This window comes from Agelaius tricolor, unplaced genomic scaffold, assembly GCF_023055355.1.
Source record: "Agelaius tricolor isolate 1412-34295 unplaced genomic scaffold, bAgeTri1.0.p SCAF_25, whole genome shotgun sequence".
Lineage (NCBI taxonomy): Eukaryota > Metazoa > Chordata > Aves > Passeriformes > Icteridae > Agelaius > Agelaius tricolor.
Window position 1 is genome coordinate 3,672,257 of NW_027269285.1, and position 21,712 is coordinate 3,693,968.

General features: G+C 42.8%; 1 protein-coding gene across 6 annotated transcripts in view; it reads right to left on the minus strand.

Moving 5' to 3' along the window:
• Positions 1-21,712, minus strand: part of SPECC1 (sperm antigen with calponin homology and coiled-coil domains 1) — an 85,037-nt gene that overhangs the window by 27,131 nt on the left and 36,194 nt on the right. For 5 of the 6 annotated variants that reach the window (XM_071447773.1, XM_071447772.1, XM_071447774.1 and 2 more), the window contains 4 exons: positions 5,566-7,124; positions 3,564-3,771; positions 2,860-2,933; positions 2,336-2,514 (listed from right to left, as the gene is read on the minus strand). In XM_071447773.1, coding sequence (XP_071303874.1) covers positions 2,336-2,514; positions 2,860-2,933; positions 3,564-3,771; positions 5,566-7,124 — 2,020 coding nt within the window. Of the gene's footprint in view, positions 1-196; positions 259-2,335; positions 2,515-2,859; positions 2,934-3,563; positions 3,772-5,565; positions 7,125-21,712 lie in introns of all 6 variants that reach the window. The other variant, XM_071447777.1, reaches the window with a different exon arrangement.

A 21,712-nucleotide genomic window follows, 5' to 3' on the forward strand; every position in this document is an offset into this window, starting at 1 on the left:
GGATGTAAAATATCATAGAAGACTGCCTGAAGCATGAGTTAATCAATTTGTAGTTTCACCAGTACTAACTTGGGACAAGTTAACTCCTTTTTCCCTTATTCCATTTGGTCGATGCTTGTCCAACCTCCCCCCAACATTCTCAGTCATAGAATTAGACATTTAATCTGTGTTAAAGATGCCCTTGGGAGGCTCTTACCTTCATTCAGTTGAACTCTGATGACCTCATCAGGATTTTTTCTGCAAGTTCTTGGGCTGTTCCTAAACCAAAAATGACTTTTTGTCTGATTAGAAGAACGTAACGGTGAAATCAAACTTGGAGGCAGGAACTCAGGCAGCCACAGGCAAACATGAAAATGGCAGGATGTCGTAGGAGATAAATTGGCTTCAAGATGAATTTATGAGGTGGAGTCTAATGACCCTCAAGAGATGGCTGAGATTTTGCCAAAAACCTTTGAGTAGCAAGCTCTTTGGAAGGTACATTTTCCAAGAAGAGCTTAAAAATCAGGCAAGAAACTTTCACTAGGGACTGTCAGACATTCAGCTGAGCGTGCAGCTGCTCAGCATTAGCAAACATGAGGAATACTTTATGGGCTCTGTTAAAGTATCATGCTACAAACTGCTTCCACCAATGCTGAGCACACATCAAAATCACCACAGGCACCAGAATCCACTGCTGATTGTGAGCAGTGGCATTTGTGAAAGCTGACAAAGTGATGATGAGAATACCCCAGAACTTCCTGGGTGAAAGAAGCTGAGGCGCTGGGGGAGACAGAGACCTCAGGAATGGAAAATATCTGGAAGTGTAGAACTGGCTCTCAGCAGGAGCTTTGGCAACTTCAGGAATTTGTTTCATAGGTCAGTAGAGCTTTAAAGTTGCAGTGTTTAGCTGCTGATCACTGGTTTGTTTAGAAAGAGATTTCCATAGGTTTCATTATGTTCCCCATACCACTCAGTACAGACATCTTGCACACTCTGAGAGTTAAATTATTTATCCTGACAGATGCAAAATTTGGTTTTGTTACCTGCCTTTGAAAGAGAATCAATATTGCCCACTGCAGACAGCACATCTGGCTCCATGACCAAGGCAATACTCAAAGCAAGCTACACAGAGTCAACATGACACAGAGACAGACACATCCATGTGTGTGTGACACAGAGGGAGACACAAAAGCCAAAAGTGACTTCATTAAATACATGTCTGAACAATTCCTCCTGGAACTACAGCTGTATGGATTCTGGGGTTCCAATTTAAAAAGGAGTATTTGCAGCTCAGCCTTCTTATACCAAAGAGCTGATCATGTTCCTTATAGATGAAAGATAAATATTCCAGTTTGCAAATTAGCAGGTCATCTTCTATTCATTTGATGTACTATCAAATATATCTTAAAAGCCAAAATAATACAGAGGGGAAGCTATGAGAATATCATTCCCCACCCTCATATAGGAACCCTGCTTTCAACAAGAGAAATTTCATTAAGAACAAATTAGAAATGGAAACAGAGCCCAGAACCTTAAGTACTGTCTGGTAATCATTTTGTCTGAGTACATGGTCTGTAACAGCTTTTCTTTGCATCCACTTGGGACTCTGCAAATGAAACTGGAGCCTAAAAACATTCCCTTATTTTCTGAAAAGAGGCTTTTCTGTTTGTTCAATCCAGGCATTCTGATCCCCTACACCTCCACAAAAAAGCTCTCCCATGTTTTTAGTCCCACCTACTGTACAGCTGCTGTGGAAAATCCTGAATGGAAAACAGTGAGCAAATAAGTGCAATGTAGAGCTGGACTGTTACTTCACCTGAAAGAAATGACAAGATTCACCCTGTTCCTGTGGCCATTCTGCCAATGGCCGTGAATTTACCAGGAGAGAGATTAAAAGGCAAAATCTAGAGGAGTAAAATTAATTTACACATATTTCTGATGAACTGCTTGTGATACTTTGTCTTTCTTCATTGACTTCCCTCAGGTTAAGAAGTTCTCTTCTGGAATATCTGTACCCAGCCAATCCTTCCACAGATGGTTTAATACAGCTGCACAGAGTTATAAAGGCATCACCATATTGAAAGCAAAGCTATCAGAGGATATTGGCAATTGTAACTACTTAATATTTAATATACCTGATTAAAACCTTCATGGCTTAGTTGACAGAACTAGACTGCCAAAAAGAAAAAGAACAGAAACATCTTAGAATAAGAGACAACAAAATCCGCCAGAAGAGTTACAAACAGACGAGATGCACATCCAAGCCAGCAAATAGTTACTGACAAAGCACTGTTTGCATGCGTGTTAGCAGGCACACAGAGCAAGTCCTGGCCTTGGAAAATGGTAAACAACCAACCTGTTGCTGCCCTTCACTTCATCCAGCTCCTTCTGCAGTCTGGCACTCTTCTCCTCCTCCTCCTGCAGCTTCCTCTTCACCACACGGAGCTCCTGCTGAGCTTCACACTTAATGTCATTGGCTACAACCACTGCAGTCTGCAGGTCAGCCTGGAAACGCCTCCACTCCTCTGTGTCCTCCTGCAAAGAGCAATGAGAACCCCAAACTGCTGTAAAAATGCACCCACACTTGAGCTGAGCACCGAGTTACTGATCTCTATTGCAGTGATCACAAGCAACCGGGATTTTTTCCCCTATTTTAAGGTGGTGGTGGTAAAACTGAACACCTGCCTCTTTATACTACCAAAAATATTGCCAAAGAAACTCATCCTAAGCTTTCCACTCAAATATTGCCACAAAGTCCAAAGTGAAGAGAATGAAAACTTTAAGGGTGCAGAAAGAATTTCTGCTCTTGTTCTAGGAAAACACAGTGCCAGTATTGCAATCAAAGCTCTGCTTAGCTTTGTCTTGGAACTTAAACCTTACCTTCATCTGCTTAGTCAGAGCTTTCAGCTGCCTCTCTGTATCTTGTTTTTGTTCTTCCAGCTTCATTGCTTTACCTAGGAATGATAAAAAACGTGAAAAGTTCATTAAACACATAAGGGCAACAGTGAAAGTGAGAATGGGAGGGCAGAGCAGCTGATTTGGTTTTGCTTCTGGTAATGCCACTAAAATAATTAAACTGAATGAAGACACTGTCAATGATCAGGAATGGAACCAACAGTAGATCTGGTACTTAAACACCTCTAAAATATGTCATTATTTTCAGGTATTAAACCAGACAAATTTAAGCAATCCCACGTGGATTTCCTTGCTCAGCACACACATCCCTGGGGATCACTGATGGGAGGAACAGCCACTGGTTCCACCAGGTGGCAGCTCCCCATCCTCAGCAACCTCGACTTTACTGCTCTTCCCAGTGCTCTGCCCTAAAAACTCTTTAAAAGAAACCCAGTGATTCCAATTTCTGGAACAAGCACTACTTCCTTCACTGAAGAATGAGGCTTGGAGACTGTCTCTAATGTCCCATCTACAGCACTCTCTGTTAAAATAGTACTTTTCTGCATGAATAGAAGGGAATGTCCAAAACTGGAATATTTGCAAAGATCAGACCTCCTCCTCCCTGTTGCAGCCCTAAACTGAGCCCCTCAAATAAGCTCACTTCAATCCTTTTTTCCAGCTCCACTTACTTTCCAGGTCACTGATGAGCTGGTTATTGTGGAGTTTTATAGCACGATGCTGTTCCACCTGGTCTTCCAACTCAAAAATGGTCTCCTTCAGGTTTTTGATATCTGCTTCATTCTCTGATGTCTTCTCCTGCAGCTTCTGGCTGGTTCTGCTCAGTTGCTCAGCCTGTCGGTCACACACCTCCTTCAGCTGACCATACTCATTCTCAGCCTGGGAGGGAAGAAAAAAAGCTGCAAGTTTGTCCTTATTTCTTAGGAGATCTCACTCACTAGAGACTTTACTTGTGGATTTAAGCATTGTGTACACCCAGTTTCAATGAAAATGAGAGTCTCAGGAAGCAGAGATGAGAGATGAATGTCAGTTTTCTTTCCTGGCAATGAAGATAATACAAGATGCTGCAAAGGAAATGGAATTTTCTATATGATGACCACAATTCCAAACCAATCTCTGCAGTTAATGGAGAGGAATTATATTCCCAGAAATCTCCACTTCTATTTCTGTAGAACATTATGAAAGTGATATCACTGCCTTAGGGCCAGGCTGATGATCAGCTCATCCACATTAACAATTTGCTGCTTTTACCATGTGCATTTTCAATGGGCTGTGAAAACACACACAGCAGAGCCAGCTACTGCAGATAAGTGTATTTCTGAATATGGGACATCTGGAATTACTGAAAGGGGAATCTGCTGCACTTCAGTTTGTTGGCTCAGCCCATTGATCAATGCTTCCAGGTTTGGGGGGAGCTCTCTGGCTAGGAACAAGTTATGGAAAAGGTGCAGGCTGCCAATTCAGTGAGCAGCACTGGCACAGCCTCACTGCAGGGCAGCCTTACAGAAGCCTGTGGTCTTGTTTGGGTGTCACAAATAGCCAGTGATTCAAAACAGCTTAATTCGAGGGAAGGGAAGAGTAAAAAGAGGGAAATCTGTGGTTTCCAAACCAAGCAATAAAAAGTTTGGGACAGAGTCTGAGCACTCAGCAGTTTTTCATTTATTCTTCATGACCTGCAGCTCCAGAAAGCACTTGGGAAAAGTGGAGGAAAGCTTCCTCTACTAACTCCATTTGCTGTGGTCACCTATTTTAGCTGTAAGGACATCTGGATTTTCTAAATCACCCAAACCATGGAGGTGCTTTTTGGCAATGCTCTCTTCCTCTGCAGCCAATTTTATCATTCTTCTCATGCTCCCTTCTCCATACAGGAAAGGCTGCACACTTTCACTCCTGCAGCACTGGGACATAATCACTGCTTGTGCTTTATTAACACTTGCTGAATGATGGCTCATGCTGCAGCTCCTCTGAACAGCTAGGATCACACAGAAAACAGGGACACTAACCTGCTTAACCTTGTTTGGAGCAAAGCTCTGAACTCACTAATGAGGTAAATTGTTCTAAAAATATTTTTATGTTACTTTACCTATCTCAAAACAGAGCATTTCTCTTTTTTTTGTAAAAATATTTGCTTTATGAAAATTATCTCATCAGGAGCTTGACTGTGCTGTGACTTGTTGCTGCCCCTATCAGCTTCCCTGAGCATTAATTCATGTCCTTGTGTTCTCATGACCAATGACACCTATACTTCACTGCTAATTAATTGTGATTCATTATTCAGAATTTAACATTCACAGCTAACTATTTATGCCCTTCTCTTCATCTGATTAGCAAGTTATTTACACTATTTGTTCACACCATATCAAAGTGCTTTTTTATTGATCTGCTCTTTGCTCCAATTCTGACAGACACAATTCTATTTACTGAAAGAGTAAATTCTACAGAAGGTATTAGAACAAAATAGCTATCAATTTTTTAAATACAGATATGCCAATAGTTATTTCTGAGAAAATATGGGTAGAGCAGCAGAAACTGAGACAATATCATATAATCTCAGCTTCTACTAAGAACTAATCATACAATTTAAATCCTGGAAACTCACAATCAATGTAAAGACCAATTTATTTATGAAAGGACAGAAACGACCACTTTATTTTAGAGCTGTTATTGTTTTACCTTAGACAGCAGCCCCTGAATGTGCTTCAGTTCACTGTTTGCCTTCAGCAGCTCTTGTTTCAGCTCAGTGCAAGAGGCTTCTAACTGGGCCTTTTCTGCATGGGCTACTTTGAGCATCTCCTGCACCTCAGAGTTGTCAGAGGTGCAGCCCATCACGTTGATTTCTGCAGCCTTTTGTTTCTCATTCTCCAGCTGAGTTTTGAGAGAGCCATTCTCAATTTTCAGACCTTCCAAGGCAATTTTGCAGTCCTCCAGACTTTTCGCCACTGCGCTGTTGCTCTGCTGTTCCACTTCTAGAAGTTTAAGCAGCTTCTCATTTTCTTCTCTCAGGCTTTTTATCACCTGCTGGGCATCCTGATGCTCCCTTTCTAAGCTTCGAAGGCTGCTGGTTAACTGTTGCTGGATGTTGAGCAATTTCTCTCTTTCAAACTGTGCTTTTTCAAGAACTTCTGCACATTTCTGCTCCAGTTCAAGGACCTTCTCCTCTTGAGCTTCATTCTTGGATCGCTCTTGGAGGAGAGTCATGAGCTTCTCATTTTCCTGGCTCAGCTGCTCAGCTCTGTCTCTGTGCTGACGGAAGGAAGTCTCCAGGAGAGCTTTCTCTTCCACCAGCTTCTCATTTTCTGTTGTCAGCTCCTGCACCATTTGCTGCTGATCAGACAGCTCCTGCAAAGTGGCCTGCAGCTCTTCTGCCGTGCTGTGGTGATTCTCCTCCATCTTTTGTATTCTCTCTGTAAGAGACGCCACAGAGAGGTCGCTAATATTGTTTGGAGAACTTCCTGCAGTGGAGCACTTGGAGCCTTTGAAGTGGTTGCTGCTGGCAGATGCTGGCCTGGAAGGCACATCTGCAATGTGCTCAAAGTCAGACGCATCAGGTGACAGGGAGGCCTTGGTGACATCACTGCTGGAGGAGCCGGAATTGCGCAGGGCAGCCCCGTTCAGGTGCTGCCTGTGCTCCTCTGCCTCACCCCTGGACACACTCTTGGATGGGCTTCCAAAACTTGACTCTTGGGTAGTTGGGGTTGGGAGGCTGCTGTCGCCTCCACTGCTTGTGGTTGTGTCTGAGAGAGGGGAGTTCTCCAGGTAAAGCAATTTCTCTTTCAAAGCACGGTTTTCTTCTCCCAGGCTAGCAAGCTCTTTTTGGAAAGTCCTGTTTTTCTCCTGAAGGGTCCTTATTAATGGATCTATGTCAACAGGTGATACTGTTTCTAAATTTTGGTTGGAAGCCCCCATTCCTTCAGCATTGAGTGACCCTTTCTCTTTGCATTTCTTCAACTCACAACGAAGTTTGGTAATTTCCGAATCTTTCGTCTTTGCTTCTGCCAGGAGCTCTTTAACCTGAGATTCCAGAACAGCCTTGTCACCAGTTTCATTCTCTTGCTTGGACTTGCTGGTGGGGCGCACGTGCTTGGTAGGAGTTGGTGCAGCAGAAGAGGTGGGGCTGGGCTGTGTTTTCCTGGGGTTGGCCTGAGCACGCAGCACAGCTCTCTCCCTGGACACGGAGGAGGACAATTCCCGGGGCGCTGGGATCCCCGTGCGCTTCGCGGCCGAAACTGCTCCTTGAGGAAACAGGGATGAAGCAAATTGGAGTTAGTGCAAGAAGAAAACAAGTTTCACAACAACAATGCTGGAGCCTAGAGCAGCCCTGGGAAAAAACACCTGAGTGTTTGAATAGGTTTAGTCATGACTGACTCTGTGGATTCATGTTTCAAAGGCTTGTATTATTCTGCATTTCTTCCTTTCCCATCCCCTGCAAAGGAACACAGCCTGGTAAACTTTTTCCCAGTGTGGTAATATAATATGTAAATGCTGCAATACATGAGCTACAACCCCCTATTAATTGTATTGATGTAAAGATATAAGGATATTAATTATTTGAAAGTAAAAGTTCTTCACACTACTTTGTAAAATGCTGGATCTAATCCTAATCATTTCTGAGGAAGTGTTTAGTAACTTAAGAACAGGTACTGTCTTTGAAAACAATGTATTTTTATCACACACAAAACTATTTGCATTATACTCTATTTAAGCAGATCATCACAAAAGAAGGACTGAAACACTTATGCTGAGCACAGATTCAGTGAAATATAAAACTCTTCTGGCACTTCCAACACTAAAACAATTGTGCTGCTGCAGCTTCTTGCAGAGATGGATGAGAGATTTTCCATGTTCTAAATTCCCATCCTCTTATGGAAGAAGAGCAAAAGGAGTTTAGTTGATGCTGTTCTGAGCAGTTGTTGGTTGGGTTTTTTCCCCACCAACCAACAATGCAAAGCATTATGTGACTACAAGGGAAATGAAGTTTATGAGTTGTTGATTTTCATCTTTCAAAGCTCTCTTGAAATACAGGACCCCAGGCACTGAGGAAACAATAAGAGTCATCTGAACCATGGAAGTTGTAACAAGCTGGTTAAAGAAAAGAAGCTGGTTCAAAGGGCAGGTATGACATGGCACTGTAACTGAAACACTGTGAACTTAAGAAAATCCTCCTGAAAATTCAGGACCTTATTCAAAAGGAAAAGCCCTAAAGTACAGGACCATAAAGTGTGGGGATAGGGCACAATGAGGAGATGTTGTCCAATGTAGCCACATAAACAGGATGCAAGAGCAAGTTACGCAAACAGAAAGGGCTAGTGAGCCAGTGTTTGCAATAAAAACAACTTCCAGAAGGACTCTGGGGGGAAATCCTAGAATGAATTCCATCTCCCCACATTTGGGAGGCTCTTTGCTGACACACATGTGCAGCATCCACAGAAAATCAAAGAGCATTAAGAGCAAAGGGGAACAGACTCCCTTCCTTACACAGCAACCTCATCACCCTCCCACAGCCTTCTTGCCACAGCAGAGCAGGGCATGGAAGGGTTAACATTAACACCACCCCGTTTGCTCAGCATCTCTTTTGAAGAATGCACTGGGTTTATAAAGCCCACACAAACAGGAGCCCCTCCTCTCCCCCCCAAACACACACACTCTGCAGCAGCAGCAGCAGCACAATAAACACCCCAGACAAAGAGCAGCTGAAGAAAAGCCCCTGAAGCCGGCGCAGCGCTGGCAGGAGAGCACAGAGAGCCTCTGTCATGGCAGGGGCACGGTGCGGCCAGAGACAAAGGCTCCAGTGTTTTTGGGAAGAGATACAGGGACAGCCAGGCCTGCACAGCTTCATTCAGTCACCTACAGCTGGAGGGGACAGCACAGCTCTGGGGTCTCCAGTGGAAAGCACCACGAAAGCGGAGATGGGAATTCTCCCTGTCAGAGCCCTGGCTCATGGATCATCCCATTCCCAACCCAACCAGCAGGACCTGGCGCCCATAAAACCTACTCAGAGTGAGCTCAGCACATGAGCAAAGCTCGTGGTGTCCACACAGCCAACACCAGGAGATGAAGGACAGGAGGGAAAGTGAAAGGACCATGATGTGATGTGACTTCCAGCAGAGAAATCCCAGCTCAGCATAACCCCTCCCTGCTGAGACAGAGGCACAGGTGGGAAAACATTTGAATGCATCCTGACCATTGAGAAGGACAAATGTCCAGCATACAGAAGCAATTTTCATCCAAGCTGCAACCATACTACAGTTTTAAGGTATAAAATCCACATTACAAATGAGCAGAAATGTTCTTGAATGGAGTTTAAGGGGTGATTTAAAGCCTTCTCTGTGTCTTGGGCTTTTATTCAATCTGAAAGGGTTTTCTACCTTTCACACAAAATTTTATGACAAAAGCAAGTGCCCTGAAAAACTTTTTTTTAACGCCCAAACCAGTTCAATAACATGACTGCCAACTGGTCAGTACATGACTAAGCAGTATTCCATAAACAGTGGGTGGTATTCTGTACATTGCAATAAATAATGAGGCAATTACACATTAGTACAAATTACTTGGCACTAAGGAAACCACCTTTTCCTAGGAGATGTGCTGCACCTGTAGTGATGCCAGCATGTCCCAGATGACAACTGCAACATGATCCTGAGCAATGGAAGACATATACATAAGGATAACAATTAATGATATTTAACTGGGATTATCTGTACTCCACCAGCTTGCCAACCTGTGCAGGCTTTGAGCTTACTCAATGTGCCTCCTGCGTTTTGCAAGACTCCACGCTCTGCTGACTTGTTCTGTCATAAATCACAAGGCATTTGCTGTCCATCAATAACCATTAACCAACTTGGTGTTTTTACCATAGAAAGACTTACATACTTTCCTCATTCCACTCCCCACAAGCACCACACGATACTAAAAAAGTCACAAGGAGCCCCAAAGAAAAAAAAAGTTCTAAGTGCATATGTTGATCACAAAACACCAAATCAAGTATAAACACCACTTTAAAATCTATTTTATGGGCAAGCCCCCTGTGAATGACCTTGGAATTGAGCAGTGTAGTGGTTGCCAATGAGTGCCAAGCCACAGCCCCAGGCTCCAGAGGCAGGAGCTGCACTGAGGGCTGTGCAAGTCCCCCTGGTGACCTGATTAAGTGGCCCCCAGTCTGGTGATGGGCCGTGGGACACTCCAGACAGACATGTGCCTCCCACTGCTGCATCCAGCACAGCCCTGATTTATGCTGCTGCTTTCAGTGCCTGGAATCACACAGAACTTCACTGCCTGGCCAGTGCTGCTGGTTTTGAGCAGGGCAGAGAAAAACAACCAGCCCTGAATCTCAGTGGAGGTCACCTCATCACTGTGCTCCTCACCTGGGTGCCCAGTAAGAACTTCTCCATTTTCAGCCTTACTTATTCAGTCATGAGGCATTAACCCATAACAATACACAGAGCTTATAATTCTCCAAGTGCTTTAAAATTACCAGCTATTTAACTCAAATCCTTTGAAACACATAATTTAGTTTAAGCTACAGGACAGGGAAGCAGAGAGAAATGAAACACCTCACCCAAGGTCACACTAAATCAGGATTAGGACCAGGGTTCATACCCTGCTGTGGAGCTTTCCATGAACCATTTGCTGCCAGGGAGCACTCCCTGACTTCCCACTGGTGTCAAAAGCCAAGGTATCGCTTTAATGAGATAAAAGTTGACCCCTTGAGATGATCTTTTGACATTTTAATCCCATTCTCGACACAATTACAATGTTTCTCACAGAAGCATCAGGATTACTCCTCAGTTTTTCCACATCATGATCCATTTCTGATGAGCTCTCAGCACCTTCCGTAGGGACATCCATAACCAGGAGAAAATGGACTATGGAATGGAGGAAAACATTTCCTAATCCTCCAAGGTGAAACACACAGGATTGCTGCTCAGAAGTAACATCCAATGTAATTACAGTGCTAGCAGGGTAAGGGATGTAGGAGGCAAACATTTTACCTGCCCCAGGGGGACACGTGTGACATTATGGAATGAAGATTCAATACATTTATCTGCCTTTACATTCCATGTGCTCTGAGATAACACATATCACTGCAGTAAAGCACCAGCCTTGAATTTACATTTATTTTACTTGACCCTTAATTATACTAACAGTTCAAACACCTGCTTCCCCAGTCCCAGCTCTTGGGAAGTGACAGCATTTGACTACATAATCACCTTTGAAAATGTTTTAATTTCTGCCTTGAATCTATTTTTTAGAACTGGAGTCAATACAAAATTATTTGCCTCTGGCCTTTGTCCCATTTGTGTCCCACAACCTGCCCTTTTCTTAATCCTCCCCTCCACCAACATATTAATAACCCAAAGGTTAATGCCATGGCCTTCTGCTGTTCCACAGTGGAGTTAACAGGGAATGTTCCATTTAGTACCTTATTCCTCAGTTTTAATCCTGTCATCTCTTAAGCAAACAACAATAAAAACACATTGTTTCCTTCAACATATTCAAAGTTCCACGTCAGTAATTCACTGTTCCATAGTTTCAGTAGGTACCAAGCCTCCTGCACCATCGATGTAATTGAAGCACTGATCACCCACAAAGCATTTCAGTCATGTAAGACTGAAGCATGGAGAGGGATGCAGCTTTGGTGTGATGTTTTGAAACAATGGATACCTTATTTGAATTGCAAGGGCAGGATAACTAACAAGAACTCAAAGGAAGCTATTCATAGCACGCTGCAATGTTCCAGTCATACATTTCTGAAAGGCAAACTGTTGCCTGCAGACAAGTTTGTCCTCTCACGAGGATGGTAAAGCTCTCTCATTCCAGCTCCTGCTTTTGCAACAGATCAGCAATTTCACTGTCCCGTGTCTGTCATCCCTAAATCCTCCTCAGAAAGGACAGTGCAACAAGAGATTACAAAAAGAAATTAAGGACTAACTACTCAAAGCCTCCCTGGAAGCAGAAGACAGAGGTGGTTCTGTCATTCTGGAATTCTGTCCTTACATGCCAGGATGTTTTAATAAAATTTCCCATCTGAAAAGAACTCCTGAGCCTCAGATAGAAAAGTGGTTCCTTGAGGGAAAGGTCAGTATAAATCAAATGGGCTGGAAGCATTTAGCACCATGGCTAAGTAAAGGCAATATTAACAGCCCACGCTTGTACACCAAATAAAAAGAATTATTAAACCACCCCACACAATTTTACTGTGCTCTAGCACTTGTGGTTTAGTTGAAATATGTCCTTCTTATCAATTCTGGCTTTCAGCTCATCCTCTGGCTGTGACTTCAGAGAGCACTTCCTCAGGCTTTGCCAGGGTGTGCTGAGGATCCAGAGCAGCACCAGGGACACACAGCAACAGCCAGGCAAGGCAGGCAGGTACCCTGTGCTCAGCCTTGCCTGGGAAAGGTCCTGGCACCACTTTCAGTTTCTCAGTAAAACAAACCTGCCTCACAGGAGTATCTTAATTTCACCTGGTTTATGACACCAAAACACAGCTGTTTAGTGCCATTTCAGATGACTTTTAGGTATATTTAAAATATCTTCACTGCGCTCTAAGATTTGGCAGCACCTGTAGGAGATTCATCCCTTGCTCCAGAGGCAGACAGAATAACTGGGATGTCTGAAGACACCTGAAGTGCCAGCAGACATTGAACTGAACAGTCAGACTTTCTTCACAGATTTATAAACCAATGTTAGAAGGCAGATAACAGCAGCTTTTTGTTGCTACATTCAGAATTCCTCCAGCACCCTAGTACCCTTTAGCTGACTTCCAGCTACACAATGAATGATTTAACACAATGGATTAATATGGGATTCATGACATCATCAATGTGAATTTAGTCACAGCCAAGTCACAAAAGATGGCATTAGCTTGGAGTCACCAACCACAGTCTCGGCTGACTCACTCTGATAAACCAGCACATGTTACAGGGAGCCTGGACATGTTTTCTGACTACTTTTGTCAACTCAGAGTAAAGTTTTAAAGAACCTAATTAACTTGGTGCCTAAGATCCATTTTTCAAAAGCAGATAAGCCACTAAGACCTCATAGCTTAAGTGAAAGCCCAGGGGACTCGGCAGATCCCTTTCACCCAGTTCCAGCATTGATCCTGAGATTGATACTGAGACTGATTAAGAGTCAGTGAGGGATGTCCTTGGGGAAATGGAGACTGTACAGCACAGAGGAAGGATTGCTGTACACTTGAGTCCTTTAAAGTACTTTTTCACTAAAAGGTTTCAGTACACATCTGTTTTATTAAATCCCCTATTTTCCTCCTGCCTTCCCCCCCCCCTTTGTTTAAAGCAAATGAAACAGTTAAAAAACAACTTCCCTGCTGACCAGAGATCTTGTGATATCCAAATTAACAGGAAACACACTGACACATTTCACGGTGGCATGAGGAAAAGCAAACATTGAGAAGTAGGGCAGATAGAACAGCAGCCCTTACCTGCACTGCTGGGCTACTTCATACAACACCTACAGAGACAAAATCCCTGCACATTCTGCCACACTGCTCAACCTCCCTATCCCTAAACCTCTGGGAATGGTAGGACTGCTTGGTAACAAATACTGAAGGGATGCACAAAAGTAGATCAAACCATGAGGAAGACTTGAATCTTCTTGAGAGCTGAAACGTGAGTGGGACTGGATGCAAAAGGCTGGATTTTCAAAGAGATGCAAGTGGCAAGAGATACCACCCAGCACCTACTCATATTTTCAAAACTGCTTATGCTGATTAGAACTTCATATTTGAGAGTGAAATGGCTGAAACTTCTGCTCCACCATCAGCTTAGGCAAAAGTCAGGATAAAGAATGGCACTATTGTACTGTGCAAAGTATCATGGCTTGAGCTGCTTGGTACACAAAGGGAATGAGCTGAACAGGGTCCATTCTTCCCTGACAACAGCACTGGATACTCCTTTAAATAAATCTCAAAAACTCAGAGGAGCACACCATTTTCCATCTCTTTCAGGGTAGTCCTAGAGAAAGACAGTGCTCTCTGCTACCTGGTCCTTATGCAGCAGCAAACAAAGCAAAGCAAGGCTTGGCCAGCCGTGGCTTTTCCGAATTAATCAGTCTGTTTGCAGAGTGTTAGTCACAGAGCCAACACCTTCACAGGTCAGCACCTCCTTGGGAAGGTTCACTTGTACTCCACCTAGCTTTACAAAAAGACAAGGAGATGGCTCCAGAACAACAAATGTGATTTTGATAATCCAGCACTAATTATATATTGAAGCTTCTGCTCCAAGAAGGCCTTTTACTCACTTAGCAAATGCAGACTAGGAGTAATTAAAACATTTGCTTTTTTTCTGAATCATTTAATGGCCTGTTGGACTGTCTGGCCTCCCTGATTGCATTGTTTGTGGAACAGGCACAATATGTAACAGGAGGAAAGAGCTAAAAGGCTTAATGCAAAGATTTTGATCTATGTAATCATGGTGGGGAGTGTAGGAGAGCAACTCGGGTACTGATATTTGAGATGGAGGATAAGAGTAAGACCAAAGAGAAATAAAAATTACAAAGTACTAGGGAACAACAGATGTCTGTACTGAAAAAGCTACACTAGGAAAGAAAAATAAAAAGCAGCAATAAGCATCTTGATCTGAGTAATTCCTAATTAAAGACTAGAGACCCTAACATTTGAGCTGAACACTTGGTAAAGGTTGGCTGATTTTTTTAGTTAGAAATACAAGTCTAGAGATCTGGAGTGCAAAAAGCACCCAAGAAAAGGCACTTTTGGTAATTTAAAGTCCAAGTCATGAAACAACTACTTGCCAGTAGTTTAAATCTGCAGATGAACTATTGGTAAGACATTCTTTTCAAGGGTGGCCACCAGCAGAGACTCTCCCACGGCAGGAATGTAACCCAATAGTAGAGATGACCTTAGAGTTGAAGCATCACCATTTAGTTCAAATTTTAGCATTTAAACAAGTACTAAGAATCCAGAAAAGGTCCCAATAAGTTTTATAGTGGTTTTAAAAGAGAAAAATGTCTGCTGCACAATTAAGGAATGATCACACACATTTTATTTTCAGCTTGTTGGATTCACCTGATCAATAGCTCTGTCGTTTTCTCCTTGCAGAGAAAGTCACATTTAATTCTTCCAGAAAAGTGTTAAAATGAAAATAGAAAAAGATCAACTCTACTCAGTATCTGGTGGTTCCAAGCTCAGCACAGCCACAAGAACTGAATTTCAATTTCACTTTGTCACAGCTCAATTCTATTACAGTGGAAACAAGGTCGCATTCAGAAGGTAAATGAGAGGAGATCTGATCAAAACCCTGTTCACAAAGTCTCATTGTGAATTTCAGCTGACTTTTTCTGCTCTTTATGGGTCTGTTCATAGACAATTCCTCTCTGAATAACAGCAAGAGTAGTTAAAATCTCTTTACCCTGAGAGACTTGCCAGTGCCCAACAAAAGAGTCCCTCTGAACATTTTTGATACTGTTTACTTGAATTTCCTGAAAGTTTTTAAGCTGAAAATGAAAACTCAAGCTTGGATATCCCTGCTTTGAGCACAAGTACAAAAGTACAGAAGTACAAAAGCAGTGCAGGCTCTACTGTACGAGGCCACTTCTGCTCCCAAAGATGCATCAGGAAAGTGAACTGGCTGAGCTGAGAGACAAGAACTGCCCTGTGCATGCCCAGTCTCTGCTGCCACAAACACAAACTTCTCCTTCTGATCTGCTCAAGAGTCAAGGAGCACCCAAGGGGCTCCACTGCTCCCTGAGGCTCTGGCACCAAGAGGATCACGAGGTGCTGCTGTGTTCACCCCCAGAATGAGGGACACAAACCCCGTGGAATTACCAACACTGGTGCAGGTCAGAATTGGGGTGGAATCTACCCCTGAGCTGCTTTGGATTTCTGGAGTACCCAGCAACCTGGCATAACAAACACTGAGCCATCCAAAGCAAATGTTCAGGGAAATTCTATATCCTACACTTGCTGGAATATCCCTATGGTAAACTCAACACTACTTTTTTTGGAACTGTTAATACCACTGGGCCTGCCAAAAACTTTAGTCACCTCCAAGTTATACCCCTTGTCCAGCCCCCACAAAAGAATGACTAAAACTTTCAATGTGTAGCATTATCTCAAAATTAATCTGATGAAAGTTATAGAAATAGAGAATTCTCCCTTTTTAAAATGAAGTACCCCTACTTGCTGGTCTTAATGCAAATTTGTAATTTCCACAACCATCACAGCTCATTATTAAAAACAATACATAATTTTTATATTCCTTAAGGAGGGCTTGATTCCATGTACTTGTGACATAAGCACACCAAAATTATTGGGATTTCTGTGTACTATGACACTTCCTGATTTTGTTTGTTCTGGAACATTTCCTGCCTATGCACCTGTAAAAACAAGATGGGATCAGGTATAATCATCTCATACCTACAGCTAAATCAATTTTAAGCTAAACTCTATTCTAGCAGTTTTTTAGACAACTGTTAAAAAAGAAAATCCATAAATATGATTTTTTCTGTGAAGAGGGACAAAATCACTGGTGTTTCACTGAAACAAAGGATTTTTTGTTTGATATGGTTGGTAAGTCTGGAGTTTCCTTTGTTTTCCTACCTGTTAGATCTGAGGCTTCTGCTTTCCAGAAGGTTTTTAGCAACTGCTGTGGGGAACATCCTTGGAGTTAATAGCACATCCCCCAGAATGTGCTGTTCAGAAAAAGCAGGGATTTTCTTGAAGATAAAGCAAAGAAATAATCCATCAACTCCTATGGCTGTACTAGGAATATTCCTGAGATAAATGACCACTAGCTGCACTAAGAATCCCAGGGTTTTCCTTGATTCTAGCTTGCAGACAAGGAGATCATTCTCCTCAGCTCAGAAAGCAGCTTCCCAGCTAACCTAGCCCAGAAGTCCTTCACTCAGCCATTGCTGGGTTAACAGTGGTGATAAAACAGCTGTACTTCCATTTCTGGAAAATACAATTATAATGGATAAAATACCAGCGCTGAGTGTTTTGAGAAGTACAGGAAATTAAAAAGCAAACAAAACTAACCAACCCTAAATCCAACCATACCAACTCACTTGGCAGTGGCTGTCAGTACTTGTGCTCCTCCCTGCACAGTGGCTGTCACACCTGAATGTGATCTGTGGCTCAAGTTCATGAAGGACTGTCCTAAAAGCTCCTGGTCCAAGAATCCAGCTGGAAGGAACAGTGAGAACCCTGCTCCTGCTCCTCCCAGACAAGTCAGGTGCTGTGGATCCCTCTAAGCATCAAAGTCTGGTATCTCTCCACAAGCACAAAGGACAACCAAACGTTATAAGAGGGGAAATGGTTAATATCCAACACTTTCACAATCAGCAGGGTAATTTACTCAGCCTGTTTAATTGTTCAGGAGGCCATGCCATGGACTGAACCATGGAACTGACAGAGATACCTGCATGGGGCTTCATCACACTTCTCTTTCTTTGTAGAGAATGCTCTGATTCCTTGTCCTTGCCACTGAGGGAGCAGAGCCATCACAGAGGAAAAGAAACTGAAAATGCCTCTCCAAGCACTGGGGTCAGGAATCCATGATCCCAACCCTCCAGCTCAGGAATGCTGCCCCACACTCGGCCAAAAGAACTTCTGTCCTCCTCAATTCCCAAACCCTGCTGATCCAGAAAGACAGGGGGAAAGGATCACAAATGGAAACATGAAAGGAGGCTCCTCTTCCTTCCCTAAAAGGGCAGAACTTAAAAGCTAGAAGCTTATTTTTTTTAATTGTTTGCTTAATGCTTAATAACCAGTTTGCATTGCACTGGTGTTACAACTGCCTTTTGTTTACTGAAATGTGATGGCCACATAATAAACCCAGTTTTATTGTCATTTCCAGCCTGCTTCTGTGAGGGGGTGGGGAAAGGACTCCAATTTAGTCTCCACTGCTCATCCAGAGCTTTAGCTGAGCCCAGCACAGAGCTAAGAGAGCTGGGAGCCAATACTGGGAACTGGGCTGAAATCATCAGAACTATCAACACAGGATGAGACACATCAGGAAAAGAAATGAGACAGAAGGGGAGAGGAGAAAGCTCATAACATAATGAGATATTTATCTATAAAACATTGCCCACTTCAAAGCAGGAAGAGCTTGAACTCCTTGGTTTAGAAAAAAAGAGCTTTTAATTAAAAGATCAGTCAAAGATTTTCCACAGTCAAGCAGCCTCAAAGAAACTATGTGTGGAGGAGGCTGAGAGTAATTCTTAACATGATTAGTCCATTCTTCAAACTCAACAAGGTTTTATGAAAGCATTTCTCAAGACCTAGAAGATAAGGATTGTGGAAATATCCTCAGACCCTCAAAGAGGGGCTCTTCCCTTCTGACACCTCCACCCTGATCAGCTTTTGCTCTGGAAAAGCCTTGAAAAACATATTTAGAGCTCTGTGCCTCCCACTCTGTGGCTAAATAGATTGTAATCCTAGGACCCAGGGGTTTGGGTTGAGCAAAGTTACTGCCATGGTCTTTAGGAGGCCTGGCTTGAAATGTGTCTGTGCATTGCTCTAGTCAGCTGAAAACTGAGGCTGTATGAGCACACAGCCTTCCATTAGACAAAGGTCTAAAAGCCTTTGAAGGTTTAAATGAATTGCACCACTTTTCTGGAACACTCTTCCCATTCAAGGAATGTTTCCAGACTGGGATGGACACGACACCACCACCTAATCCCCTCCCAGCATTACAGCTGATGCTACAGGCTCTGGGGAACAAGACTTTGAACCACTTCCCTTTGGTCAAAGAATTTTTAAATGCTTTTCCTTTTCTGAAAAAATCCCCAGAATTTTGACAATTTAGCCTTAAATAAGAAAAAAATGCAAGGTTCTCTACAGGCTGCAATTTAGCAACTATTTCACATTACTGCAGAGACAACACCAGGGCTATTGCACCCTGGAGGAGCTTTCCCAGCAGAGAATTACCAGCCCTGGAATGACTCCTGTTCATGGAACCTCATCCCCTCTTACCAGCTGTTAATTATGACTAATGAACCTCATGCTGAGTTGGTTCTGTTCTGCACAAGCACAGGGAATCACCTCTGTTTTATTTCAGGAATCATAAGCATTTTTGTCTATGAGAGTAAGTATTCAGTTATACTTTTGAAGGTCTTTCCTGTATTGCAGAGAACTCAGTTCCTGCCAACAAATTTATCATTATCCACACCCATGTGGAAACAACTCCTATAAAAGGGATTATATGAACATAATTAGTTGGTATCACAAGGATTTCTACATCTTCAGTATAAATGCTGCAATGGCACAATGCAGAAGACCTTTAGGGTGTGAAAAATACAAAAGAATATCCTCCAGATGCAGGGAAGGAGCCACCTTTGCATTCTACATATTTCAGACTAATTAAAACAGATTTCTATCCTTAGTATAGGATGGGATTTCTTAATTCAGTTGGGGAAGAAAGAAAAGTCATCCAACAGAAGTAAAATGTGTCAGAGGATTAACTGCACCCTGCCCCTAAAGCCACTTTCATTCCATACATTAATAAATATGATTTCATTGAAGTTGCTGGTGAAATCCTTACTTGCCTGAGTAGCAATGATTTTTAACACTTAGCACCAAAGCATCCATCAGGACAGGAATGTGAGAGGAACAGAACTCTGCTCATGGGATGTGGACATATTTGCTTTGCTCCTAACATTTTTCCTGAGTAACTGAATAAATTCCAACCAAGATACAAAACCTACAGAGCTGGTAACAAATGGAAAATATATGTCCCTGTTTCAGCCAACACATCCCTTACACATGCTCAGAACTGAACCCTGAAAACTCATGTTAGCCCTTTGCTTTCCCAAGAGTGTATTTTTCCAGTGATGAATATAAAATTTGCCTGTAAGAACTTCAAATGTAAATTTTGCTGCTGATAAAAATGTAGAGCTTGTTAGCTGTGTGCTCCAGAGCCTGATGAAAAGGGCAGGAAGCTGCAGCTCTGATGTAATTTATAGCCTGAGAGAACCAACCCATGAGCACACAAGGGCAGAGTGCTCTGCCTCAGAACATGCAATCCATACCTATTGATGCTTGTGGAAAAACAATTCATGAAATATAATAGATGGAACATTCCAAAGAGATCTGTGAACACATGCCTGCTTTGGATTACAGGAAGAAAAAAGTTCATGCATGGAAAATCTAACAGTGTCTATTACCATCATCAGAGATCTCAGTTTTAGATCATCTTCAATCATCATGCTCAAATTGCTTGGAGATACAGAATGGAAAAGTAATAGAAAATAATGAAAATATCAAATTTTTGTCTATCTTCTACTGTCAGTCTGTGAGAATCACAGAAAAATCAAATTAAGTTCTCCTCAAGCAATGCAGTACAAACAAAATCAGAGAAGTACTCTTGCCTCAGTTTTAGAATCTCATCTTGTTTTGAAAGCTACATTCCCTGTGGAAATCAGATTTTATGAAGAGTAAATTAGTAAAATTGGGGAGGAAATGAAAAGAGAAAAAAATAAGACAGATTACTTTGCTGAAATACTGGTAGAAGGTCCAGAACACAGGACTGCTTCCAAATAAACTCCTCAGTACCTCCAGAGCTCTGGCAGCTCTCAGTGGGAAGACCAAGGGGCAATACATGCTCAGATTTCTTTGGCCAGCTTTACAGCTTCAAGATCTTGAGGAGCCAAACATATCCCAAACAAAAGGAAGCAAACTTCTCTTTCTCCATTATTCCCTATTCAGCATTTTTCCCTTCTCCTTCCACCCTTTTCCCTCTTTCAAGTAATTTAATGCTGTGTCAGAGCCACAACCATTCCCTGGCTGTTCCCTTGTCACTCTGCAGCTGTCAAGCACATTAACTAAACTAATGAGACAATCATCAAGAAAATTAGCTTTTACATTTACTATCATGTTAGATCTATCACTGGTAGGTCCTAAAACACCACCAGCACTGGGGCAAAAGCACAGTGCAAAGCTCTGGACCCACAGGACAAGTTCTTGCTGACCAGCTCATTCAGCAGGATTCCCAGAAGCTCCCTCCTTTATCCAAAAATGGCTTTGTTTTGCTGATGGAAATTAATCTCACACAAAATGCATAAACCACATCCTGCTGCCTGCCATGCCCTCGAAGTTCTTCTTGTAAAAGCTGTCATCCTGCCCATGGAGAAAGCACTCCCACTCAGCACATCCTCCCAGCCAGGGCAGAAAACTGCTGGGAAGGCCCTGTGGTGGAGGAGAGCTTATTGATGAGCTTTTGCACTAATTTAGCATTCATTAGCCTTTCAACTTGGAATCAGGGGACCTCAGATTATCACTGAGCACTGCCTCAGATAATTCCAGAGGTAAATTACTCACACTCATGACTAAATTCCTCCAAGAGGTCAGTCCAAACTGTGACAGTGGCTGATCCCATTTCACTGGTCTGGGAGCAGAGGGGACACTGCCACTGACTGATGTGTCTGTCAGTCCTTCTGAAACCATTTCATCATGTCAGCCCTATCAAGTCACCTCACGAGACCCATCAACAGAGCTGGCCCTCACTGGCCTTGAAGAAAAGCTTAAGTCAAGTAAAAATGACTCTCCAGGGGAAAATAAAGTTCTTCAATACCACTTTAATCAGCAGTGCGTTACTACTCTGAAAAATGAGAGCATTTGTAAACCCCCCATGCAAGAATGACTTGTGGGAGGAAGAGGAGACTAAGGAATTAAACTATCCAGTGGAGAGCAAATTGTGGTTTGTTGGCTCCACTGGGAACAAAAGGTCTGTGGCTGGCTGCCTGAGCTGCAAGAGGACATGACTTGCAGTCGCTATTTCCATGAAAGCTGTTATGTGATTCATTAGCTTTGCTGGCCCCTCTCTCCTCCCTCCCTTCCCCCCACACC